At 43.3% G+C, this 26,380-nt stretch overlaps 1 protein-coding gene across 1 annotated transcript in view; it reads right to left on the bottom strand.

The window, feature by feature from the left end:
• The window catches only part of LOC134601426 (uncharacterized), a 49,690-nt gene that overhangs the window by 2,591 nt on the left and 20,719 nt on the right, over positions 1–26,380 (bottom strand). Inside the window, exons 2-4 of the mRNA XM_063445911.1 lie at positions 24,044–24,176; positions 15,478–15,672; positions 14,250–14,420 (exon numbers count right to left, since the gene is read on the bottom strand). Of these exons, the coding sequence (XP_063301981.1) occupies positions 14,250–14,420; positions 15,478–15,672; positions 24,044–24,176 (499 nt within the window). The remainder of the gene's footprint in view (positions 1–14,249; positions 14,421–15,477; positions 15,673–24,043; positions 24,177–26,380) is intronic.

Genomic DNA, 26,380 nt, shown 5'->3' with positions numbered 1-26,380 from the left:
ACATGTAGAATTTTAATATATATGCATTTATAGGTATTTAAATTCTACGTGTATACTAATGTAATCTTTTATGTAATTATATGTATTTATCTATATATATATATATATTTGCGGTTATTTGTATTTTATATATATATAGATATATATAGAATGTCATTCTAAGTGTATTTTGTTACCGATATATATATATATTAATAACAAAATACAGTTAGAATGAAATTACATATGCATATATAATTTATATTAAATTTAAAAATTAAATTGTTTCAATATTTTATTTATTTTATTATTTTATTAATTTATTATTTTAATTATACGTATTTATATATAATATATATATGTACATCTATTATATATATATAATATATATACAAATTATATATATGTAACGTCATTCTAAGTGTATTTTAATATTAATATATATACTTATATTAATATTAAAATACACTTTGTATGACGTTATATATATATATATATATAATATGTATATATATTATATATATATAATATATATACATATTATATATATATATATATATAAAAATATATTTAATTTATTTTTAAACATGTTTAATATATTTTTTTTATACTTCCCACCAGCAGGAGGACTGTCTGATATTTCAAACAGTCCCCCTGCTGGCAGATCCACAGCCAGCTATAGAGGGCCATGTGATCGCTCTTTGAGAGCGATCACATGGCCCCCGGGGGCCTGATTTGCCGTGGGAGGGCTGCCTGGGCTGTGAGGCAGTCCTCCCGAAGCGGATCGCAGCGGAGGTAAGTACATCTTACCTCCAGGGGCTGGAAGCCGTTACGGCGTGCTATGCCATCATAACGGCTTTAAAGCCCACTTAACCCGTGACGGCATAGCATGCCGTAACGGCGTTAAGGGGTTAAGTAGACGTACATTTGCATGTAATCAATGTTTCAGTACAACTACTTTTGCCTATTAAGGACATTTTAGTAATGGGACTGAAATGCTGAATGTCTGCAGTTGCACAACTAAAAAAAATGAAGTTAACTTGTTTATTTTGAAGTTCTATGGGTGCGCTCTTCACTTTAAACATGTTATTGTGCTGGAGTATGCAACAAGACTGGGCCAATACGTGCTCATTACATATATATTTTGACCTCTCAGCGGCCTTTGACACCGTTGATCATGCTCTCCTTCTTCAAACTCTTCAATCGCTTGGTCTCTGTGACTCTGTCCTCTCGTGGTTTTCCTCTTATCTCTCCCAACGCTCATTCAGTGTCTCTTTTTCTAATGATACCTCCTCCCCTCATCCTGTCTCGGTTGGAGTCCCCCAAGGCTCCGTCCTTGGTCCCCTTCTATTTTCTCTTTATACTGCCTCTCTTGGCAAACTTATTGCCTCTTTTGGATTCCACTACCACCTGTACGCTGATGACACCCAGCTATATCTCTCCTCAACGGACCTCTCCCCTGCCGTCCTGCAACGTGTCACTGCTTGCCTTTTTTCCATCTCTGACTGGATGTCCTCCCGCTTTCTGAAACTCAATCTCTCAAAAACTGAGCTCCTTGTCTTTCCTCCTCCTAATACTGATCCTCCTCTTTCGCTCTCCCTTCAAGTTTCTGGTACTAACATCCATCCCTGCAAGCGCGCTGTCTTGTCGTCATACTTGACTCTGGTCTCACCTTTGAGCCTCACATCCAGCATGTTGCCAAATCCTGCACCAGATACTACCAAGGAGCTTGTCCATGCTCTAGTAATTTCCCGCATGGATTATTGTAACCCTCTCCTGATCGGTCTTCCCAAAAGCCATACTGCACCCCTACAGTCCGTAATGAACGCTGCTGCCAGACTGATTTTCCTCTATAGTCGTTTCTCTCACACCTCACCCCTCTGCCAGTCCTTACGTTGGCTTCCTGTATGCTATAGGAGTCAATTCAAGGTACTAACTCACACCTCTAAAGCACTGAACAACTCTAGCCCCTCTTATATCTCCTCACAGATCCATAGGTATGTCCCTTCTCGGTCTCTCCGCTCTGCCCGTACTCCTTCCAATCCAATTGCTTGCCTGGTGCTTGTCAAGCCAAAATACAAAAAAAAAAACATATCAGTATAGCACTCTCAGGACTTGTTCAAAAAAACTTTTTATTACCTTAACTTTAAAAATCGACATTTCTGTTTGAGTATATCCAACTGAAATGTTGATTTTTAAAGTTAAGGTTTTTTTTAACAAGTCCTGAGAGTGCTATCCTGATATGGTTTTATATATAGATGGGTCAGCACTCATTGGTTTGGTAGAATGTGATGGTAGAGGGGTAGAACACGGCAAAAGATTAAAACGCTCTAGAATAATCCTTATATTAGTATACATTTAAGGAAAAAATGAACAGGTGAAGGTGTGAATAGTTATTTGCATATTTTGCATAGAATTCTGGGAGAGGGGAATGTAGAAAAAATATTTGCGTTACTATATGTGTGTGGTATGGTTTATCTAAATATACCTTAATATGTAGATCTAGAACCATGGTATATTTGAGAATTCCCCAAACTCCGGCCCTCCAGATGTTGCTGAACTACAACTCCCATGATTCTATGAATGAAATAGCTAGGCTGAGAATCACGGGAGTTGTAGTTCAGCAACATCTGGAGGGCCATAATTTGGGGAAGACTGCACTAGAGCAATGGGAACAAGCGACAGAATGATTATGTGGCATTTGCCTAGTATTCAACCCTGCATGCCAATGTGTATGTGGAGAAAGCAGGGGAATCGTTCTGGTCATTATGGACATTTTATTATATATATTTTTTAATTATTTTATTATCTTAATCTTTTTTTTTTTTTTATGTTTTATCTGTTAATATAGGGCCGTGGAATCCCCATCAGTCTTTTTCTCCACAGCCAGTTTTTCTTGTGGCAGATGAGGAGTTGTACAGCCACTGATGTGCCCTTAGCTCAGTATTGTCAACAATGACATGATGTATCTCATAAAGCCCTGCCACATTCTACATGTAACAGTCTTTGATAACTCGTGCTATCTGTGGCCTTGCGTCCTTTCCTATTGATTGCTCTCCAATATATTAGCCGGCACAGCATATCACTTGTCAGAAACCGCAATTCTGTAGCAACTTCTACCATGGAATTAGTGCTAAGGCAGCGACGAACATGGTTAATAGTGAAAATCTCTAGTGGACAATGACTTAACAATAGATAGCAGAGGGGTTATTATAAAACTACTAAATCAACCCACTGACATCTTCATCAGAATTTCTATTCAAATCCAATTTCCAGTTTCTAGTCTGGATTTGAATAATCAATTCCTATTGGACTGAATTATATAAACCAGCAGCGCACTCTACTGGGGTGAATCTATAAGTGCACAAGTTTTAAAACCTCAATATATATGATTAAGTTAGTATGCTTAGGTTTAAGATCAATATGCTAGTTTGTTATTATGCTAGCTAGAGATAGTTAGGCTGGAAAGTAAAACTTCCGCCTAATGTCAATACATCTCTTGCAACTATCAGTCAAGCCCTGAAAGACACACATATAGTCTATCTTCTCTCTCTAAGTGTGACGGACCGCCGTCACTGAGTACCATACCCACTTATGCCCACTCGCTTGCCTGCATTGTTTCAGATCCTCATCTTGGGGATCTCCCTATCTAAAAGGCAATCTATTGGTTGTGGGGTCCCCTTCTTCGCAAATCATGTTTGGGCTGGATTGGAAGATTGTGCTTGTCCCATTCTGGATATGATATTGAAACACAAGGGGTTGTTTGTTCCTGAAAGCTGATTAGCATTAATATGTCAAAGGACTTCCTATCTAAGAGGCAAACCAGGCTTCCAGGGCATTTAGGTGTGACTTCTCACACCTTACCGAATAGCTCTGTTGGAGTCCCCAGCTTCAAAGAGTAACTCAGGTTGTAAGCTCTGGCCTTTCATAAATCAATTAACCCCTTTTGTAACGTTAAAAATGTGTGTGGGGGGGGGGGGGGGGAGGGGAGGATTTGGAACTATTGTAGACTTTTCTGGACCTGAAAGGGAACTTGATTATCTCTCAGACACAGAGGATAATGGGTGGGATTACCATCTGGACCTGAGAGGGAACTTTATTATCTCCCAGACACAGCGACGCTGGGGCGGGCTTATGTTTTGGTTTACTTTGAATGGAGACCCCCTGCAGGGGTCTGTGCATAAAAGCCGTGTGTTCCGAATAAAGATTGTCAGAGTTTGTACCTCCAGAACTGTGTCTTTTTTTTTTGTCAATCTTTGTTTTTATTGAGGCATAGAATGGTTTGCATTGCCGCCATGTTGGAGCTTGCTTTAGTGCAGGCCCCGTATTCATGTGCCGTGAGTCCAGCAGTCGCTTCCGTGGCAGTTCGGTAGCCGAGTGGGTCTGGGCTGGATGGTGCATCTTTTCCTTCAGTTTACGCCAGAAGCCTTGAAAGATACTCTCCAGCCTGGCCGCATATCCTTGCTCGTGCTGGCTGCCGACAAGCCGCGTGGTCGCCGCCATCTTTGGTGAGTCTCTTGGCCCTCCGACGGGTTTCTTTGTGCCTACCATGGCTGGGAGGATTCCCAGTAGTGGACCGGGATCACCCCCACCGGTCCATAGGGGGGGTTGCGGGGTACTCGCGTGTGGCTCTCAGCTCTCGGGTCGCTCCGGACTGGGAACTCGGCCGCTGCTCCCAGCCATTGCGCTCCCGGCCGCATGCCTCCGCGGGTATAGCCTGTTGCCTGTCGTCCGTTCACGGTCCGCATCACGGTTCACCGTGTGGACTGAGTACCAGGTCGTCGCTTAGGGTCAGTATGTACCGTTTCATGAGGTTTGGAGGTGCCTTTTTAGCCTTTTTTCGTAGCTTAGTCAGGAGCTTCAGTTAGGCACGTCTTCCCTCCATGGCAATCAGGCCCCGCCCCCCTCCAGAACTGTGTCTTGTCTAGTTACTGTAGGGGAGGAAAATTTAACCCCTGTGTCTGCAGTTCTAGCTTGCAGAGGATGCAGCCGAGAAAGTCCTTCTAAGGACTAAGAGCTTCCAGGACTGAGTGCCGTCCCTTCTTGGGAGCGCACAGAGCTAAGTCCCATAACCATGTAAGAGCTCCTGATTGGCTGAAGGAAGGGAACTAACTGGTCGGGTTACCTGGGGGATGCGCTACACAAATGATGCCACATATTTGTATATTGTTAAAGAGCAGTACAAACTAACATAACTCCCAATAATGATGATATGGATATTAGACAGGCTGGTGGGTGGGCAAGAAGGGGTAGGGATGACTAGGCTGTAAAATGGGAAACCCAACAAACAAAGTGGTTTTGTCATCCTGACGTACATGGATGACTGACAGCCTGTCCGGCTGAACCCACTCAGAGTATTTCTGAAGCACTCTGACATACGCTCAATGCCCTGAGGCTACTCCAAAGATGAGCATGTGCTACAAACAGTTGTACCAGATATGGGGCCAATCAAAATTATAGAATTATGTTTACAAAAATAAAGAAACATAATATTTACTTATGAAAAGATTTAACTAAAGGGAAACTATAGTTGTTTTCCTGGCACTATAGCTTCCTATAGTCCCCCCCTCTGCTGCTCCCTCTCCTTCCCCTTTGTGCAGAAGGGATTAAAAACTCAGATTCCAGCTCCGATGTAGGAAACCACAACAAAAGCAATTCGGGAAATAGCTGTGTAAATCTACAGTGAAAACATAAAACAAAAACAAAACACAGTGTAATATTGTAACAAATATGTTATACTGTGCACAGCAATCAGTTGCACTCACTAGATAGAAGTAGGTATAAGCGCTCTTAGGGTGCCTCCCCAGGTATAATGGGGGGTCAAGCAATCCTTTTGTTCACCTCCAGATTCTCATTCCACCAAAAGACATCCACAGGTCAGGGTTTAAGAAATTTGAAGAAAATGTATTTAAAATAAAAATAAAAATATATTTGAATATATAAGCAGTCACCAATTCAGCATAGGATATAAATGCAGAAAAAAGGTCCTACGCGTTTCGTTCGTTACGAACTTCCTCAGGGACCGCAATAAAATAATCACTATGTATGAATACAGAGTACAAAATGAACATATCCTAAGAATAACCCCCCTCCCCTGTGTCCTTAAATAGGGCTAATCCCTTGAGTCCATTGGTGGATGTAGTGGGTGTGGATCCTTTTTCACATGTCGTGTGTCCTTAAGGCGTTAAATATTGACATTGGGGGGCGTGGCTCGACCGCACATGGAGTAAGTCGCACGCTGCACTTGCTCCCAGGCCCCGACCCGCTTAAGCCCAGACCCTGAGCGAATCCCGCGGTCCACATGGGGAAACCCAAACGGGCGACTACCCCGAGACACCCTCCCACACCCCACACCAACCTCAAACCCGGTCCCATGGACGACTTTCTGACCACCCCCATATAATGTGGTCATTATTTATATTCTTCTGTCTTTTATAAGTTGCCGGCACGCCTAAATTGTGCCACGGTGTTGCTCCCGGCACAGGTTCATACATTAATGTAGGGAGTGTTACACTTTACTTATTATTATATTTCATATTGTATTGCTCTGTACTTCACATGTCGACTTTCCCCACTGCCGCACACCGATGGAACACCCTGGTGATACGCACGCGGAGCCCAATACCCTAGTTTCTGCTACGCATCCGGCGCAGGTTGCGAGGTCACTGTAGGTAGTGTGACACATTGCTTGATATAGGTAGTATTAATTTGTACTTAAACTGTCGACTTCTCTCATTTCCCCCTACCATACGCTCACCCGGGAGATACATGCAATGGACTCGTTATTTTTGTATATATAATTGTTTGGGGTGCCTGAATTATGACTGAGTTTTGCCAATGTCGTAAGTTGCAATGTTAACGTAAAGAGTATAGCGTTTAAATTGGTATGTGTTGTATTAACCTGTACTTAAAATGCCGACAACTCCGACTGCCACCTACCGCAGGTCTGTCCTGTGGGCCCCCCCCCCCCCCGCCCCCACCCTGCCCCTCCCCCCACCCACGACGGACTCACACCCACCGCGCAAACAGGCGCCCTTACGCACCCGTCTGACTCTGGCCCCCTTTTCCTTCCCCCCCCCCTTCCTCCCCCGGACTCGCAAGGACCACGACAGCCATTCCTCAGGGCGGGTCGGGTGCCGAGGGACACAGGTGCTGACGACATCCTTTCCTGTGACACAAACTTCGTAGGGGGCCCTCCCTGCACCTCACGCAACTGACCTCCCTTGTACATAGGACTGGAGTTCGACGAGACTTTCCTGACCCACAGTCTCCTGAACGTTGTCAACCGGTCTAGGTTCAAACGTTGCATTGACCTTCCCCCACCCACCCCTCCTCTCCCCACTCCATGATGGACCCCCCCTTCGGGCGTCCGCCGTGCGGGGGCCGGGACGGGATTCGACCCGGCCTTGCTTACATACTGGTCCAATAACACTGGGGGTCTTAACCAGCCGGAGAAGCGCTCCCTTTGGGCGGAGAGGGTGTCCGTGGCGTTCCTGCAGGAGATGCACTTCCGGGGCCCAAACGCTCTTAAACTGGAAAACAAACGCTTCCCTTTGGCTTACTACGCCAATCATCCAGATTCTAAGAGAGCAGGTGTAGCAATACTGTTCGCGCACTCCACACCCTTCAGCCATACTGAGACACACATAGACCCAGGATGGAGATACCTCTTTGTCAAGGGTAAGATAGCCGACCACATATACACGTTTGCATGCATATACTGTCCCAATCGTTTGCATGCATATACTGTCCCACCTTTCTCTCTCGCACCCTAAGCTGGCTTAACAAATTCAGAGAGGGCCTTCTCCTGGTGGCAGGTGACCTGAACATGCCACTTGACCCACTCCTGGACACGTCTCGCGGAACTAGCACACACCCGCCACACTGCTTGCGAACGGCCACCAGGGCACTAAACAACCTGGGTCTTGTGGACTGCTGGAGAACCGCACACCCAGATGACAGAGATTATACACACTTCTCCCATGTCCACCACCACTATAGCCGTATTGACTACATATTCATGCCCCAGGAATACCTCTCCCTACTACACGACGCACATATTGGACTCACGACCCACTCTGACCATGCTCCGGTTAAAGTCTGCACAAGCTCGCCCCTCTATAAACCCAAGGACAGACAATGGAAGCTTAACGTGTGTTAAGCACAAATGTGTCGTGAGGGGCCACTACATCGCCATTTGCACTCAGCGCAAACGAGACAGACGCAGACACTTCACCGATCTCACCACCAAGGTAGCCACCTTGGAAACCGCACACAAACAAACACTAGACGACAACACCTACCTGCAACTGACCGAAGCTCGGAGAGAACTCAGAGACCACCTCTCTCAAGGACTGTTACACACCCTGACAAAATCGGCCAGGTATTTCTACGAACACTCTAACAAGAGTGGTCGGCTCCTAGCAAAGATGCTCCAGGCAAAGAGATGGACACAACATATTCACAAAATAAACACACCAAACCACCATAGCACTAGACACCCAGAGGGAATTCTTGATGCCTTTCAGACTTATTACACCGACCTATACAACCAAACACAAGCCGAACACAGGTCGACCCCTCAGGCACACCAACGGAAAATCACAGACTACCTATCTCAGCACATAACCGCAACACTCTCCCAGGAACAATCGGAGGACCTGGAGCTACCCCTGACCCTTGAAGAACTCAAAGGTGCCCTGAAGAGCATGAAACCACACAAGGCACCCGGCCCTGACGGGCTGCCGTTCTGATACCTTCGCGCATTCAGCGACACCCTCTTGCCCAAACTTCTATCAGGAGGGGGGGGCAGTTCCCAACAGACACATTAGCCGCCACCATCACTATAATCCCCAAAAAGGTAAAGACCCGACTAATTGCTCGAGATACCGCCCGATTTCGCTCCTGAACTCGGATCTCAAGCTCTTTGCTAAAGCCCTGGCCCGGAGGATCTCCCCGACCCTCCCGGACCTTATCCATCCAGACCAGGTCGGGTTTATCCCGGGTAGGGAGGCCCGAGATGACACGATCCGGGCTCTCAACATCATACATACTGTGAAATCCAAGAAACGCGAGGCCGTCCTACTATCGACGGATGCCGAAAAGGCGTTCGACCAAGTGGATTGGACGTACCTCGCGTCCACTCTCCATCACTTCAGATTTGGCCCACAGCTGTGCACCTGGGTGGCGGCACTGTACACGACGCCGACAGCACGTATCCGCGTCAATGGAACGCTTACACAATCTTTCCCCATCAGCAACGGCACGCGCCAGGCATGTCCCCTGTCCCCCCTCCTGTTTGCCCTCTCTCTAGAACCTTTTCTGGAGGCGGTCAGACGAGATGGGGGCATTACGGGGGTGACCCTAGGCGCAGAAGTGCACAAACTTGCCGCTTATGCGGATGACATGTTGTTCTTCCTGGAACAACCCTTAATCTCAATCCCTAACCTCCTCAAGGCGTTTCAAGACTACCACCAAGTTTCCAATCTGAAACTGAATATGAACAAATCGGAGGCCATGCCTCTACTAGAAAACGCCGAGCTGGCTGGCCGCCTGAGCACAACGTTCGCCTTCTCCTGGCGTTCGGACAGGTTAAGGTACCTGGGCACGTGGTTACCACGAGATCTCACACAACTCTATCAAATGAATTTCCCCCCCCTCCTCGCGAATATCCAAAAAGACCCCGCATTGTTGGTCCCCGCAATACCTCACCTGGTTCGGCCGTATACAAGCCCTAAAGATGAACGTCCTCCCCAGACTATTGTACTTATTCGCAACACTGCCCGTTATGATCCCGCAATCATTTTTCCGTACCCTGACAAGAGACGTCCGTAGCTTTGTATGGAACCGCTCCGCTTCCCGCATACGCAGGACCACCCTGGAACGCCCAAAGACAGCGGGGGGGTGCCGGACTGCTCTCCGCCCAACAATACTACCAGGCCACACACCTGCAAAGGGTGGTGGACTGGCATGCACGCGCGGGTACCAGACGTTGGGTGTCCATGGAGGTCCAGCAGTCACGCAGGACGATCCCAGCCAGACTTTGGCTTGGCTCCCTCACCTACTCGGAGCTCCAAACCCAAAATCCACTTATCAACGCCACCCTTAGGGTATGGTGCTCACTACGCTTCGCGTGCCGGCTCACCACATCACCTAACCCGCTCACCCCGATCACACATAACCCGAACCTAGCAGGAGGCCTCCCCCCCGCGGCATTTCGGAACTTCCACCAGACGGACTGGCTCTACTTGATTCAATGGACTGCCGACAGAGCCCTCAAACCACTACCTGACGTCGTATCGACTCAGCGACCGACCCCACTAGACATGTACCATTACCACCAGGTGAAAACATACTACACACACCTCCAAGGAAAGGACCACATTCACAGACAACTGACTGACTTTGAACGACTATGCACCGACAGAAAACACCTGGAACACGCTATATCCTGCCTCTACACAAGCCTACAGTCACTGGGCAATGAACGCCCACTAGGGTTCACGGACAAATGGGAACGAGAGACGGACACGCACCTGACTGCCCAGGAGTGGGACAAAATCTTCCTTTTAACCCACAAATGCTCCATTAGCTCCAAATACCAGGAGATGAGCTATAAATTACTCACACAATGGTATACGACTCCTGACGTACTAAGACACATATATAGCACAGCCTCTGGTGCCTGCTGGACTGTAACTCCACCCTGGGCACCAACCTCCACATCTGGTGGTCATGCCCCCGCATAGTTCCATACTGGCGCCTGATACGCGCTAAGATCAAGGACATTACGGATGCAGACCTCCCATTACTACCATTGCCAATGCTCCTCCACCATACATCCATACCTACACAACAGTACAAAAAATCCCTCACGATACACCTGCTCTCTGCCGCGAAAAGCCTCATCCCACTGCACTGGAAAAGCCAGACGATACCCACTTACAAACAATGGGTTGACAAGGTTGAGGAAATTCACAATATGGAAATGCTAACTGCGTCCCTGCGGGAGCGCTCGGACAAATACGCCCTCCAATGGTACCCCTGGACGTCTTACACCGCACGGGGACGGGCCTGATCCCGTATTCCTGGCCTTCCGAGAGACGCCCGGTATCCGCCCTTGCTACCCCTACCCCTGCAACACTGGGAAGACCCCCGACCCAGACACTCCCCTCCCTCTCTACCAGCCTGTAACACACCAGGCATGCCCACTGACAGAACGTGACAACCCACCGGGTTGAGATTACAGGAGCCCTCCGCATGTGGAGCTCCCACCCCACCCCCCCCTTCTTACAAGGAAACAACCCCCTGACGAGCACCAGCGCACGTTCATAACCCCCTAATCGCTACGGACTCACCCGTATCACATATTGCACATATAAAACACGCCACGAGCCACCGACCTAGACCCGCCCAGGCGGACACGCTGCAAACTGGATGTGAAATGGTTACAAATGAAACGCCGAACCCGACTCTGTCTTAATGCCGGGCTCGATGCACTGTTATTGTATATGTCATACATTGTATCTTGACGTTTGATCCCCCCCCACCCCTTTCTTTTTTCTGTCTCCCTCCCTTATTTGAAAAACTCAATAAATAAAGAATGTCTAAAAAAAAAATATTGACATTGATCTATCCTGTTTTTTGGACTAATATGGTCCTAGTAATATTTGATATTGATTTTGCTTGGATAGATTAGGTATGTGTGCTTGTCCCCATTGTGGGACACTTTCTACAGTTGAGGACTAACCCCTATGGGGAAGGTTTTTGCACCTATATTGTTTAATAAACTATGGTTATTAGTTACTTTAAGGGTCTTTATAGACTTAGTTACAGATTTATGTAATAGCAATAATTCTTCATATGCACGTTATCTTTGTATAAAAAAAAATTGGTGTATCTATATAAAAGATTACTTTACTTTATTTTATTTTCATTTTTGTTTTCTGATTTAATATATTTATAATTTTTTATGACTAAAATAGTGATCAATGCAATTTAACATGTGCTGCTATCATTCAGTAGGTTTTGAAAGCAATCTCAAAGACTCCTGGTTAACATTCCTTTCTTTAGCAGAACCTGGGAGCTATAATTAGTTTCCTTTTGTATTACACACTATGATTGAGACCATCATGTCTGGTTGCTATGGAGATGATGCTGTTGGAACGCATATTGGAACGCCTGTGACGTCACTTCCGGTTTCGGCAATGATGACTACTTCTGGTTTTCACCGAAAAAGGGCGCCTTTTTTGGGGATTAGAAGAGTGAGAAACAGCTGATGGAGGTGATTCTCTGCTCCAATCAAAGAAGAAAAAGGATCCACACCCACTACATCCACCAATGGACTCAAGGGATTAGCCCTATTTAAGGACACAGGGGAGGGGGGTTATTCTTAGGATATGTTCATTTTGTACTCTGTATTCATACATAGTGATTATTTTATTGCGGTCCCTGAGGAAGTTCGTAACGAACGAAACGCGTAGGACCTTTTTTCTGCATTTATATCCTATGCTCAATTGGTGACTGCTTATATATTCAAATATAATTTTATTTTTATTTTAAATAAATTCTCTTTAAATTTCTTAAACCCTGACCTGTGGATGTCTTTTGGTGGAATGAGAATCTGGAGGTGAACAAAAGGATTGCTTGACCCCCCATTATACCTGGGGAGGCACCCTAAGAGCGCTTATACCTACTTCTATCTAGTGAGTGCAACTGATTTCTGCGCACAGTATAACATTTGTTACAATATTACACTATGTTTTGTTTTTGTTTTATGTTTTCTCTGTAGATTTACACAGCTATTTCCTGAATTGCTTTTGTTGTGGTTTCCTATGTTGTGGTTCGTTTTTTGGGTAACGACCTGGGGAGGCTGTTATACGTCATTTAAAGCTAAGTAACATTGTTTATTATATTTTATTCATTTTTTATACTTTTGCACTATTTGTATTCTTTGGTGATATATTTGTTTGCTCCAGTTCCGATGTCCCTCGGTGCTGGTTCAGGCTTCACCTTCGCTACAATGGCCGCACTCGCCTTAGGACTTCCCCCATAGAAAAGCATTGTATAATGTTTTCCTATGGGGTTTTGGCTGATGCTGGATGTCCTCATGCAAAGCGTGAGAATGTCTAGCGTCTGTTAGGTGAGCAAAAGTCGCCTAACGACCCAGAAGTCCCTTTAGTGGCTGTATGATAGACAGCCACTAGAGGTTGAGTTAACCCTGTAAGGTAATTATTGCAATTTATTAACAATTGCAGTAATAACCACTGCAGGATTAAGGGACCTGAAAACATGCACCCAGGCCACTTCAATGAGCTGAAGTGGTCTGGTAGCCTATAGTGTCACTTAATCAAAGTCTTTGTTTTTATATATACTATCCAAATGATTTAATACAGTTAGAAAAGCATCTTAGTGATTTATCTACATTAGTCACCATTAACGTCTATGGGAATTGTTGTAGATAAAGCAATGGACATTTTTCTAACATTACTGAATCGTTTAGAAAAGTTGTCAAATCGCGGCCGATGTCAATTATTCTATTGCTAACCTTTGTCTTTACAACACACATTACAACACGAGTGTCACAACAGACTGAACATGCCACAGTTTGTTTCAATAAAGCTAAAATCTCTCTATTCTAAGCCGAAGCAGCCACAACAGGAAGCCAGCACATTCAAAACTACGTATACTCATTACACCTAAGATATACAAATGACCCTTTTCCTGCAGTCCAGACAAAGCGGTGATCCAGTAGTGGACAATCGTCCAACATTGACAGTTAGGACAACACTCCAAATGTATTATATTCTGTAACACAGTAGAGCAATGGTTTAAAAAGATGCTAGGAGCACTTAGAAATCGCTGTAGATTTTGGTTAGGTGCTTACCTGTAATTTGGGTAGCTTTGGGTTAGGTGGGCCTTGGGGTTAGTTTAGGGAGAGCCTGCCTTAAAGATCCTGTGTACCTTCCATGATTGCTTGGTAAAATAGTTGTTCTCACTCACTTGATAAATTTAAGACACCTCGATCCCAGGATCTCTCCCACCCTTACCACAATAATTCAGTCTAGGTTGTCCTGTTATGTTGCAGTGTTTTGATTTGTTTTTAATCCTTTCGTGCAGGGAAAGAAAATTCTAATCATTGCTGCTCACCAATGGCAAGTAGAAGTTCACTCCTGGTTAATATGTCCTCCACACTTCCATCAGAGAGTAATCCTGACTACTAGAGTAGAACTATGGAGCCCTGCTTTTTAACATTACAATCCGAGACTTACCCTGAAATGTGGCTTCTGATGAATGCCCTTTACTTTTTACTTCAAAAGTTAACTTTTCACACATCTCTTTCCACTTTATATTGTTTTCATCCGTAAGTCCCACTGCAACAACCAGTTTGAGCTCCGTCATGTACATAGGAACCATAATGGGCTCTTCTACAAATATCTTTCCTTTATAAATAAAATAAAACAATTAATCGGCATTTTAAAACACGTAAAAAATTCTGCATCTGTATTTCAACTTCTATAGAAATAGCCAATGTGTACTGACATAACTAGCAGAAAATACATCAAATAGCAATAAAATACTTTATAAAAGAAATCTGAAATATCTTCAAACCCCATCAACCATCAGTGTCTCTTAGACTTTCAGTCTAATTAAACCATCCAAAATAATTTCCTTACACTGTTTTTAGATGGTATACATACTGGCTGCACTTAACCACTATCCTAACAATAGCATAGTTATCTTCTCAAATTTATTATTTTGTACACATAACACACTTTGTTTCTTTCTTCATGTTTTTTTCCTTTTTGAATTCCACATTTTAACTGTATTGTTTTTTTAATTAGGGGCATATGTTCCCTAAACCTGTTTTCTCTCACCATCATGACCACTTTCTCCCCCATCCCATCTCCTTCCCTTCTATCACTCTTACTCCATCAACACCTAACGCCTAAACTCTGTAACCCTGAGTTTTTTACACTCAGCCAATCCATGCCAGTTACAGCCATATCTATGGTCTGTGCATATATATATACGGTTTGATAGAGACCATCCGTTCTGCATTGCTCTTTTTAAATAAAGTAGTCCTTTGTGTTTTAGACTAGTATCTTGTAGATGCCTTGGTTTAGCTACCTGGTCTTTTGGTATCTACTTTGTAATTAAAGTTTTGATTGAATAATATTTTCCATTGGTAAGATTCTTTTAACAATATTCTTAGAATGTTTAAAATAAAATGTATAATTTATAATTACCATAAATCTTTTATTTTAGTACAGTAGCCTGGTGTTATAAAAAATATTCTCAGAACAACAGGACAATAATTAGAAGATGACTGGCCAACTTACATTTTTTTTTAACTATTCTACAGTTGTGTAATGATAATATTTTCACTTCCTGATGATACCCCGTTCAGCATTAGGAGTTAAACAAATTTATGAATCAATGGTCCTTATTATTAAATTATTTATAAACGTATAGGACATGATTTTTAGTTTAATTTACCCTTATCAATGGGGTGTCCAAGCAGAAATGATTCTTCGTAAGTGTCTTGTAATGTAAGTTCAGAAACAATTCCATTCTCAGCTTTGATATCACCCTTCTCCTTATAAGAAAGGAGCTTGGCAGAGTAAACAGTGATAGGTAGGCTGTACTTGGCTAATATTTCTTCCAACGTCGTGGGAATTCGGACCTTAAAACCTGCATTAAAAAAAACCAAAGCGATTAGGGTGAACACGTACTGAATTAAGAAAAGACAGGGAAGGCAAGAAAGGGGGAGGGGTGGCCCTGTATGTGAAGGATAGCATAAAATCTAGCCTAATAAAGGTTAGTGAGACGAACATAGAGTCCGTTTGGGTTACGTTAGAATTTGGTAATCACACAGTAATTCGTGTAGGTGTGATTTATAGGCCCCCAGGACAAATTGAAGAGTTAGATAATCTACTAGTTGAAGAAATAGCTAAAATGACAATGAAGGGGGAAGTTATCATCATGGGTGACTTTAATCTTCCTGATGTGAATTGGAAAACAAAAATAGCTACTTGTGCCAGATGCACACATATTCTAAACTCCCTACTGGGATTGTCTCTAAAACAAGTCGTTGAGGAGCCAACTCGTAAAGAGGCCATACTAGATTTAGTGTTAACAAATGGAGATTTGGTATCAGATATTACTGTAGGTGAAAGTTTAGGATCCAGTGATCATCAGTCAGTGTGGTTTAATATAAGAACAGTGACTGAGTCACACCACACAAAAACAAAAGTTTTAGACTTTAGAAAAACAGACTTTTCTAAAATTAGAATATGTGTAAAGGAGTCATTATCAGACTGGAGCAATTTAAATGGAGTCCAAAATAAATGGGATTATTTAAAAGCTGCACTACTGAAGGCAACAGAAAATTGCATTAGGCTTGTCAGTAAAAGCAAAAAATTCAAGAAACCACTGTGGTACTACGCAGATGTGGCCAAAATAGTAAAAAACTAAAAGTTAGCATTTAGTAATTATAAAAAAAACCAGAGTGAGGAAGACAGAATGACCTATAAGATTAGGCAGAAAGAGGCTAAGCAAGTTATACGAGCTTCCAAATCACACACAGAAGAGAAAATAGCACAGTCAGTAAAAAAGGGGGACAAAACTTTTTTTTAGATACATAAATGAGAAAAGAAAAGTAAAACAAGGATTAGTTAGATTAAAAACAAAAGAAGGAAGGTGTGTAGATGAGGATAAAGGTCTAGCTGACTGTCTCAATTAATATTTTTGTTCGGTATTTACAGCTGAAAATGAAGGAAAGGGACCTCCGTTAAAAAAAATGGATAAATGAGTCATTTATTACACGTGAGTTTACAGAGGAAGAGGTTCTATTTCAACTGTCAAAAGTAAAGACAAATAAGTCAATGGGACCTGATGGAATACACCCAAAGCTATTAAAAGAGCTCAGTGGTGTACTAGCAAAACCATTAACAGATTTTTTATTTTTATTTTTTTTTTAAATTCTTTATTTTTCGTGCAGAGATTAGTTTACAAGCTCTTTATGACATGTCAACGGAGTTACACATAACAAGATAAATTACTCGGCTGTAGTAGAACATGTTGTTAGAACTGCACATTTTGTAGGGTTAAACTTATCATGCCTAATATGCTATTAATGTGCTATTTGAGAAACAGTGTTCGATGCAGATGCACTTATCAGGGGAAACATATCAGGAGTGCTGTCATGCAGGCTAATAGTACAGTGCCTCAGAGGGTGGGTCAGAAAGCATGCTTAAAAAAAGGTCGTAAGAGTATAGCCTCTAGAGTAGGACACAGCTAAATAGTACCATACTACTTTCATGAGAATTAACCTAGTGCTAATAGTAGAACTAAACAGGATACAAAAAAAAAAAACACATTAGCATGTAACAAGGTGCCAGGCATTATGAGTGAGTAATATGGTAATATGGTCAAGTAGGAAGATAGCTGAAGCGGCAGTCCGTTTTTTCTTTTCCGTTTGACAGCCCATTTTGTGTTATATTATGCTTAAACAAGCCCAATAAGATCGACCAAGTAGTACCACATCCAGACCTGCAGATAACAGCATTACTTTTGAAAACTTCAACATTCAGGCTAGGGTAACAAGCTTACGATGCCACTGCAGTATTGTCAATTATTCTTAAGGTACACATAAAACAAAATCGTGACAATACGGTGAATGGCGCATTGTTATAAAAGAAAATTAAGGTTAAATAAAATCATGCTATGCGCATGTCTAGGTTACTAGAAGATCATCAATCTGTAGCTGTCAGACATGTAGGAAACTGACTGTAAGCTAAACAGTATTGTTGTGCAGATGAGTTACATGTAGGCATACCACTGGAGCTCTATTAAGGTGCCCCTTGGGTCTGAACACTGAGTCTCAAGGGTGCTCTGGATAAGGTGGTTACTAAGACCAGTACATTACAAGCTAGGGAAGCCCAATTTATTCCTTGTCTGCAAGTGAACTCCTGTCAGTAAATTCTCTGGGGTTAGCACTCAAGAGAGCAAAACCTCAATGCTTGTATTGTATACTAGAATATAGTGTTCTGCATTATTTTATAACATAAACTTAGGATAAAAAACACAAGTAAGAAAGCATGAACAATAGCTAGTCAGGAAGAGGTATAATAATAAATGTTGCGCTCCACAGAGTAGATTTCTGGCATGTGAGTGTATAACCCCCTAGGAGCATAAAGCAGGCCTATAGAAACCATGCTGCAGATACGAGCTAGATAAGCCTAGGGATGCGAGACAAATTAATCAAGCGGTCTTTAGCCCAGATCTCCTGTCAGACCAGACTGCTGCAATATGAAGGGTTCCCTCAACCTATGCCTGTAAGTGGCAGGCAGAGTCCCGGCAGGTGTGCAGGCCGATTCGTGCCTCCCGTGGCACCGCAGCAAGTGGTGTCGCAACTGTCCCAAATGTTTTCAGGAACCTTTCTGCAGTGTCCTCTGACCTCTCTCTCCTTCACATGGAGACAGCCGCGGGAATCCTGGCGAGGTTGTACCGCTCTGGTGCGTGGGCCACGGGTGTGCGCTCGGGCCCTCTTGATTCGCCGCCTAGGAAGGGGTCGCCAAACCGGACCTCTGACTGGAGGCTGTGTTTTAGGCGTAGAAGGTGCGGGTGGCTGTCGCTTTTTCTCCCATTCCTCCCAGAATTTTCGGCACATGGTGTCAAACCGATGCAGGAATCCTGCCATCCAGCCATCTTGGGTCATCTGCTCATCACACCTGTCGTTGTCCTCGGCCATTTTGGAAAGGCCTCGTGTCGAGTGAGAGGTAAGTGCCTGTTTGGTGGGGGCCGGGATAACCCCCGCCGGCCCAAAGGGGGGAGTACGGGGCTCTGAGTATCCACTCAAGAGAAGGACCAGGCAGCCCCGGGCTGAGAGATCGGCCGTTTCTCCCGCCAGGAATCTGCCAGGCCTCTACTAGCTGAGGGCCGCAGCTGTCGGTTAGCTGATTTTAGGGTGCCAGTATACTCCCAAACGTTGCCCCAGCTGTACCAGGTAAGGGTATCATCCGGAGGAGATTCGGTATTGGGGTATTTTGTCCCAGAAGTTGCTATTTAGTCGCTTTGAAGCAGGAGCCCATGCAACCTGCGACCGTTCAGGAGCCCATGCAACCTGCGACCAAGCCCCGCCCCCCATTAACAGATTTATTTAACCAATCATTGTTAACAGGAGTAGTCCCAGAAGATTGGAAGTTAGCGAATGTTGTGCCCATTCACAAGAAAGGTAATAGGGAGGAGTCGGGCAACTATAGGCCAGTAAGCCTTACTTCAGTAGTGGGGAAAGTAATGGAAACCATGTCAAAGGATAGGATTGTTGAACATCTAAAAACACATGGATATCAAGATCAGAGACAACATGGGTTTACTTCAGGGAGATCATGCCAAACTAATCTTATTGATTTTTTTGATTGGGTAACTAAAATTATAGATCAGGGTGGTGCAGTAGACATTGCTTACCTAGATTTCAGTAAGGCTTTTGACACTGTTGCACATAGAAGGCTTATCAATAAACTGCAATCTTTGAGTTTGGATTCCAATATTGTTGAATGGGTAAGGCAGTGGCTGAGTGACAGGCAACAGAGGGTTGTAGTCAATGGAGTATATTCGAAGCTTGGGTTTGTCACCAGTGGGGTACCTCAGGGATCTGTACTTGGACCCATTCTCTTTAATATTTTTATTAGTGATATTGCAGAAGGTCTTGATGGTAAGGTGTGCCTTTTTGCGGATGATACTAAGATATGTAACAGGGTTGATGTTCCAGGAGGGATAAGCCAAATGGCAAATGATTTAGGTAAACTAGAAAAATGGTCAGAGTTGTGGCAACTGACATTTAATGTGGATAAGTGCAAGATAATGCATCTTGGACGTAAAAACCCAAGGGCAGAGTACAGAATATTTGATAGAGTCCTAACCTCAACATCTGAGGAAAGGGATTTAGGGGTGATTATTTCTGAGGACTTAAAGGTAGGCAGACAATGTAATAGAGCAGCAGGAAATGCTAGCAGAATGCTTGGTTGTATAGGGAGAGGTATTAGCAGTAGAAAGAGGGAAGTGCTCATGCCATTGTACAGAACACTGGTGAGACCTCACTTGGAGTACTGTACACAGTACTGGAGACCTTATCTTCAGAAGGATATTGATACCTTAGAGAGAGTTCAAAGAAGGGCTACTAAACTGGTTCATGGATTGCAGGATAAAACTTACCAGGAAAGGTTAAAGGATCTTAACATGTATAGATTGGTGGAAAGATGAGACAGGGGGGATATGATAGAAACATTTAAATACATAAAGGGAATCAACACAGTAAAGGAGGAGACTATATTTAAAAGAAGAAAAACTACCACAACAAGAGGACATAGTCTTAGATTAGAGGGGCAAAGGTTTAAAAATATCAGGAAGTATTACTTTACTGAGAGGGTAGTGGATGCATGGAATAGCCTTCCAGCTGAAGTGGTAGAGGTTAACACAGTAAAGGAGTTTAAGCATGCGTGGGATAGGCATAAAGCTATCCTAACTATAAGATAATGCCAGGGACTAATGAAAGTATTTAGAAAACTGGGCAGACTAGATGGGCCGAATGGTTCTTATCTGCCGTCACATTCTATGTTTCTATGTTTGATTTAAAAAGAAGAAAAAGTTTTGACCTCATCCCAGATGCAAAGGAGTTAATTTCATAGGCCCCAACACAATTTTCCCCCTATGTAGTTAGGCACATTTATGCTAAAAAGATGTTAACTATGTGTCTCTGCCACAATAAAAAAAAAGAGGGGCTTTTAACGTTAGCAAAACTATTCCATAAGAATCCATAGAAACTACAACTCCATTAGCTATTTATGAGTTGACTTTGCAGTTTGGGAGTGTGAACAAAATTTTTTGGCATAAATTCTACATCTAGTGTAGACAGTGTAGACTCGAGCCAAGCTACCCAGACACAGCACAGAGTAATGTTGGTCAGTGCTTTCTACTCTGGTATTGAAAGGGGAATAAAAGGTTTCCCTGTTAAAAAAAAAAAAAAAAAAAATCCAATCCAGTTCCAATAAGGTTAAACCCCCATCTCCAATGCTCTCCATGGCTAGAGTGTCCTTAAGCTTCTAACCACCAATCCACTCCAATTACCACCGTGTCAATCTGCCAGTATGTATGTCCTCTACCTTCCAACCCAACCTACCAAGTGGGGATGGTATAACATTTTATAAGAATTATGGATCATAATGGAGAATGCCATCAAAATGCCATGCACAGAACATAAATCACTACAAAAAAAAGTTTGTGTCATATCAGCCAAATTTTAAAAACGTAAGAATAAGTCTGCTTGAGCAGTAAGTATTTGCATTTGAGATAATGGAACAAAGTCAATCTAAGAGAAATATGAAGCAATTTTAGTAGGCAATTTTTATTTACTTTTCAAAGCATAACATTTAAGAGGTCAACTTAACAGAAACCCAGTGGACTCAGAGGTATGCGCCTTTATACTTACAGTTATCTTCCTGATTGGAAAAAAAAAACAACATATTGTTTATAAAAAAAATATATATTTTGATATAGTTTATTTTTTTAAAGTAATGTTCAGATGATTGATTACCTACGTTTTCGGCAAAGGATACACACATTTAGTTAATGTTTTTTAACCTCGATAGTTTGCAAGGATGTTGAACCTCTTCAGTAAGAAAAATGATTATATGGCAAAATACAAGTTAAGTAACCCTTGATGTAAGAAAAAGTGCACTTCAGTTTTAAAACATTTTTAGTGTTCATTAGAGAACTGAAGAATAGAAGCAGGATTTATTAAAGATAAATCTCACAACTGGTATCCCAACTGGCTGCCTTAACAACTGAAGCTCTGGCGGTGGCTACCACCACACGGACATGTCAGCTCCTAATACCACAACTGAGGTGGCAGCACACGAGGATCTTAACAGCATGATTGGAGCGGATGATAACCAAGCTTGCCACAACCTGCCTGGTGGCACAATCTTTACTCACTTGAGTACTCATCTTAACATAAGTTGTTGTTTTCTATAAGCATCTGTTTAGCCATTTGTACTATGTTCACCCGCCTAATTCTCCTCTTAGTGTAACGTTTGGCAATGAAAGGGGACAGCACACGAATCTAGCAATTGGCTTAGACGCGATTGGCAGTGTAATCACTGGTTGCTTATAAGCGAAAGCACATTTGGCATTGTAATACTTTAAATACTTTAAATACTTGATTCAGTTAAGCTTGTTAATTTACTATTCTATTATATGTCAGTAAGCCAATCTGTATGTACACCTGCATTTGTAATCTTCCCTGACACATCAGACTAAAGCATAGCAAAGCATACATTAACATACAAACTACTTATAAGCGAGGATACGCAATAGAAACGTTCACCTTAAACTACTGTTACCAAGTGGCGATGTAACTTACTATAACTAATGCGAATGACTTACGTGTACCTAGCCTGACTTATTAACATGAAAATGTGTAAGTTCCATCTAAATGCTATACAACAGTTGACAAATCTGTATGTTCACTACGTTGGAATATGCTGTTATGGCATTGTTGACAAACGGTTGTTATTCATGCACAGCAAAAATAAAGAATAAAAAAAAAAAAATATATATATATATATAATAATAAATATATATTTATTTATATTTTTTCTTAAAGGGAAAGTGCCTCAGATTTAAACCTTTTTTTATTAGCTGTTGGTTAGGTTATATGCCAGTTACAAAAATGCGCTGTCATTAAAGGGAATCTCCAGTGCCAGAAAAACTATCCGTTTTCCTGGCACTGGAGGTACCCTCTCCCTCCCACCCCCCAATCCCCGGTTGCTGAAGGGGTGTAAACCCCTTCAGTCACTTACCTGAGGCAGCGACGATGTCCCTCGTCGCTGTCTCCTCCTCCGCCGCCGCTCCTCCTACTGTCTCCGTCGGCCGTTGCGAGAGACTGATCCCGCCCACCGGCCAAGGAGACCTAATGCGCATGTGCGGCAATGCCGCGCATGCGCATTAACTCTCCCCATAGGAAAGCATTGAAAAAGATTTTCAATGCTTTCCTATGAGGAAATGAGCGACACTGGAGGTCCTCACACAACGTGAGGACGTCCAGCGACGCTCTAGCAAAGAAATTCTTTGCTATGATTCAGGAAGTGACCTCTAGTGGCTGACAGCCACTAGAGGTGGAGTTAACCCTGCAAGGTAATTATTGCAGTTTATAAAAAAAACTGCAATAATTACACTTGCAGGGTTAAGGGTAGTGGGAGTTGGCACCCAGACCACTCCAATGAGCAGAAGTGGTCTGGGTGCCTGGAGTGTCCCTTTAACTGCCTTACACAGAGCTGTGATTGGTGTGGATAATATTATGCTTCAGAATTCTGTGTGGCACATTTATCTTAGCTATATTGCAGCTCAGTATGATACAGTCTCAGTAGTTAATGGCTAGTATAAACAAGGAATATACAGCTATATAAATAGTAACATAATAATAATCTAGAGACCCAAATATAAGTTTTCACCTTCAACGGTGGCTTCATTGATTGCACCCTAATGTTTAAGGTGCAGAAGGATTTAATGACGTCTCTCAGTGATAGGAGGTCTCTCAGTGATTATGGGGGCTAGTTACTGGTGATACACAACTGTCCAGTAAGGAAGTAGCAAAATAAAACAAGCCAGGGCTAGAAGTTGAGACTTGTAATTGTCCTTCAGTTCCAATTCAGGGCTTATGTGGCTTGATTTAGATTGCAACAAAACAATATCATTTTAATGTTAAATTTCTTTAACCTGGTGAAAAATGTGGTCTGATTGCTTTAAACTGCAGAATTAGCTGCTATTTAATAAAAAGCCCTCTTGCTACGTATTTGCCATTTCATCTTCTGCAGTCTGACCTATGGATTGCTGATGCAACTTTGAGCTGCTTGAAGAACAAAGTTAATTCACCTGTGTAGGACTTATCTGGTCTCCTGTAGCTGAGCTCATACTCCAGCAGGGAACTCCAGGGGCCTAGGGTTCCATAACATGTGACATGTGGATCCTTCCCAATTAAATGGAAAGCTATAATGGTTTTTACCTTGAATTGGCTTAGACTCTGGAGGTAATAAGAATTTCAAGCTTTGCAACTTGTATGGCAAGGATAAAATCTGTCCACATTTGGTTTCAGCAATGATTCTCCTTTGGCTAGACACAGAATGGACTCTGATGACCTGCAAAAATAAAAAATAAAAAGTTTACAAGAAATTCTTACAGGAGCAGCAGCACATAAAGAGGGGATTGGTGTACGCAGCATCCCATCCTCGCACTGTCACTCTACAAGTTTGCCAGTGCAACTTCAGCCTCCAACTTAGGCCTAGATTTAATATTTCTTTTAATGAGCTTTTCGAATAATTTATGGGATAAACTCTTTAAATATTTTTTTTCAAAGTATTTAAATATCAAAAATATTTTACATATTGCCATGGTATATTACATATATCAATATTTGAAAAATATATTAATATTTTGATATTTAATTTTTTTTTGATATATTGATATTTTGGAAAAACATTATTAAGAGAGGGTGTGTTGGGATTTAGTAGAGGGTGAGGACTGGGATTAGTATATGGGGGGACTGGGATTTAGTGGAGGGGGGGCACTGGGATTTAGTATATGGGGGAATGGGATTTAGTATATGGGGGACTGGGATTTAGTAGGGGGGACTGGGATTTAGTAGAGGGGGAGCACTGGGATTTAGTATATGGGGAATGGGATTTAGTAGGGGGGGAATGGGATTTAGTAGAGTGGGGGACAGGGATTTAGTATAGGGAGGTGCTATGGTTTAGTGGAGGGGGATGCTGTTTTTTTTTTTTTTTAAATACTGTAATTTTCAAAATAAACCCACGTTTCTATGTAAATTTAAAGGGACACTATAGTCACCAGAACAACTACAGCTTATTGAATTTGGTCTGGTGAGTAGAATCATTACCTTGAGCTTTTTGCTGTAAACACTGTCTTTTCAGAGAAAATGCAGTGTTTACATTACAGCCTAGTGATAACTTCACTGGCCACTCCTCAGATGGCTGTTAGAGATCCTTCCTGGGCCATGGCTGCCTAAAATGCATCCAAACATTCAGTATCTCCTCCCTCTGCATGCAGACACTGAACTTACCTCATAGAGATTCATTGATTAAATTAATCTCTATGAGGAGATGCTGATTGGCCAAGTGTGCTGGCTCTGCCTCCTTGTCAATCTCAGCCAATCCTATGGGGAAGCATTGTGATAGGATCAGGCTACCACTCAGGGCCGGTGCGTCCATAAGGCGGCAAAAGCGTCCGCCTTAGGGTGCACCGGCTTGGGGTTCGCCAGGATGGAGTGACCGGCAGGAGGTGGGCGCACAGCACTCCCTCCTACCTGTCACTCTGTGTAGCATGGCCGAGCAGTGCGCGCCGCGGTACAGGAGCTGTACCCGGCCGGACTGACAGGAAGTGCTCACTGAAGCTCCTGTACCACAATTCACACTGGTCGGCCACGCCACAAGGTAGGAGACCTACCGGAGACAAAGGGGGGGAGATAGATGGGCACTAAGGGGAGAGGGGGAGGGAAAATGTGAGGGGGGAGTAGCAACACCATGGGGGGGAGCAGGAACACCATGGGGGGGGGGGGAGTAGGACCACCATGAGGGGGGAGTAGGAACATCTTGAGGGGGGGAGTAGGAACACCATGAGGGGGGGAGTAGGAACACCATGAGGGGGGGAGTAGGAACACCATGAGGGGGGGAGTAAGAACACCATGAGGGGGGGAGTAGGAACACCATGAGGGGGGGGGAGTAGGAACACCATGAGGGGGGGGGAGTAGGAACACCATGAGGGGGGGGAGTAGGAACACCATGAGGGGGGGGAGTAGGAACACCATGAGGTGGGGGGAGAGTAGGAACACCATAGAGGGGGGAAGGAAAACTATGGGAGGGGGAAGGAAAACAATGGGGGGGGAGGAAAACTATGGGAGGGGGAAGAAAAACTATGGGAGGAGGGAAGAAAAACTATGGGAGGAGGGAAGAAAAACTATGGGGGAGAAGGAAAACTATGGGGGAGAAGGAAAACTATGGGGGAGAAGGAACACTATGGGGAGAAGGAAAACTATGGGAGGGGGAAGGAAAACTATGGGAGGGGGAAGGAAAACTATGGGAGGGGGAAGGAAAACTATGGGAGGGGGAAGGAAAACAATGGGGGGGAGGAAAACTATGGGAGGGGGAAGAAAAACTATGGGAGGAGGGAAGAAAAACTATGGGGGAGAAGGAACACTATGGGGAGAAGGAAAACAATGGGAGGGGAGAAGGAAAACTATAGGGGGAAGGAACACTATGGGACAGGGGAGGGTGGAAAGAACATTATGGTGTAGGGGGAAATAACACTATGGGGAGGGAGAGGAAGA

This window comes from Pelobates fuscus, chromosome 3 (assembly GCF_036172605.1).
Source record: "Pelobates fuscus isolate aPelFus1 chromosome 3, aPelFus1.pri, whole genome shotgun sequence".
In the NCBI taxonomy this organism is placed as follows: Eukaryota; Metazoa; Chordata; class Amphibia; order Anura; family Pelobatidae; genus Pelobates; species Pelobates fuscus.
This window is presented reverse-complemented; position numbering and strand designations above follow the sequence as displayed.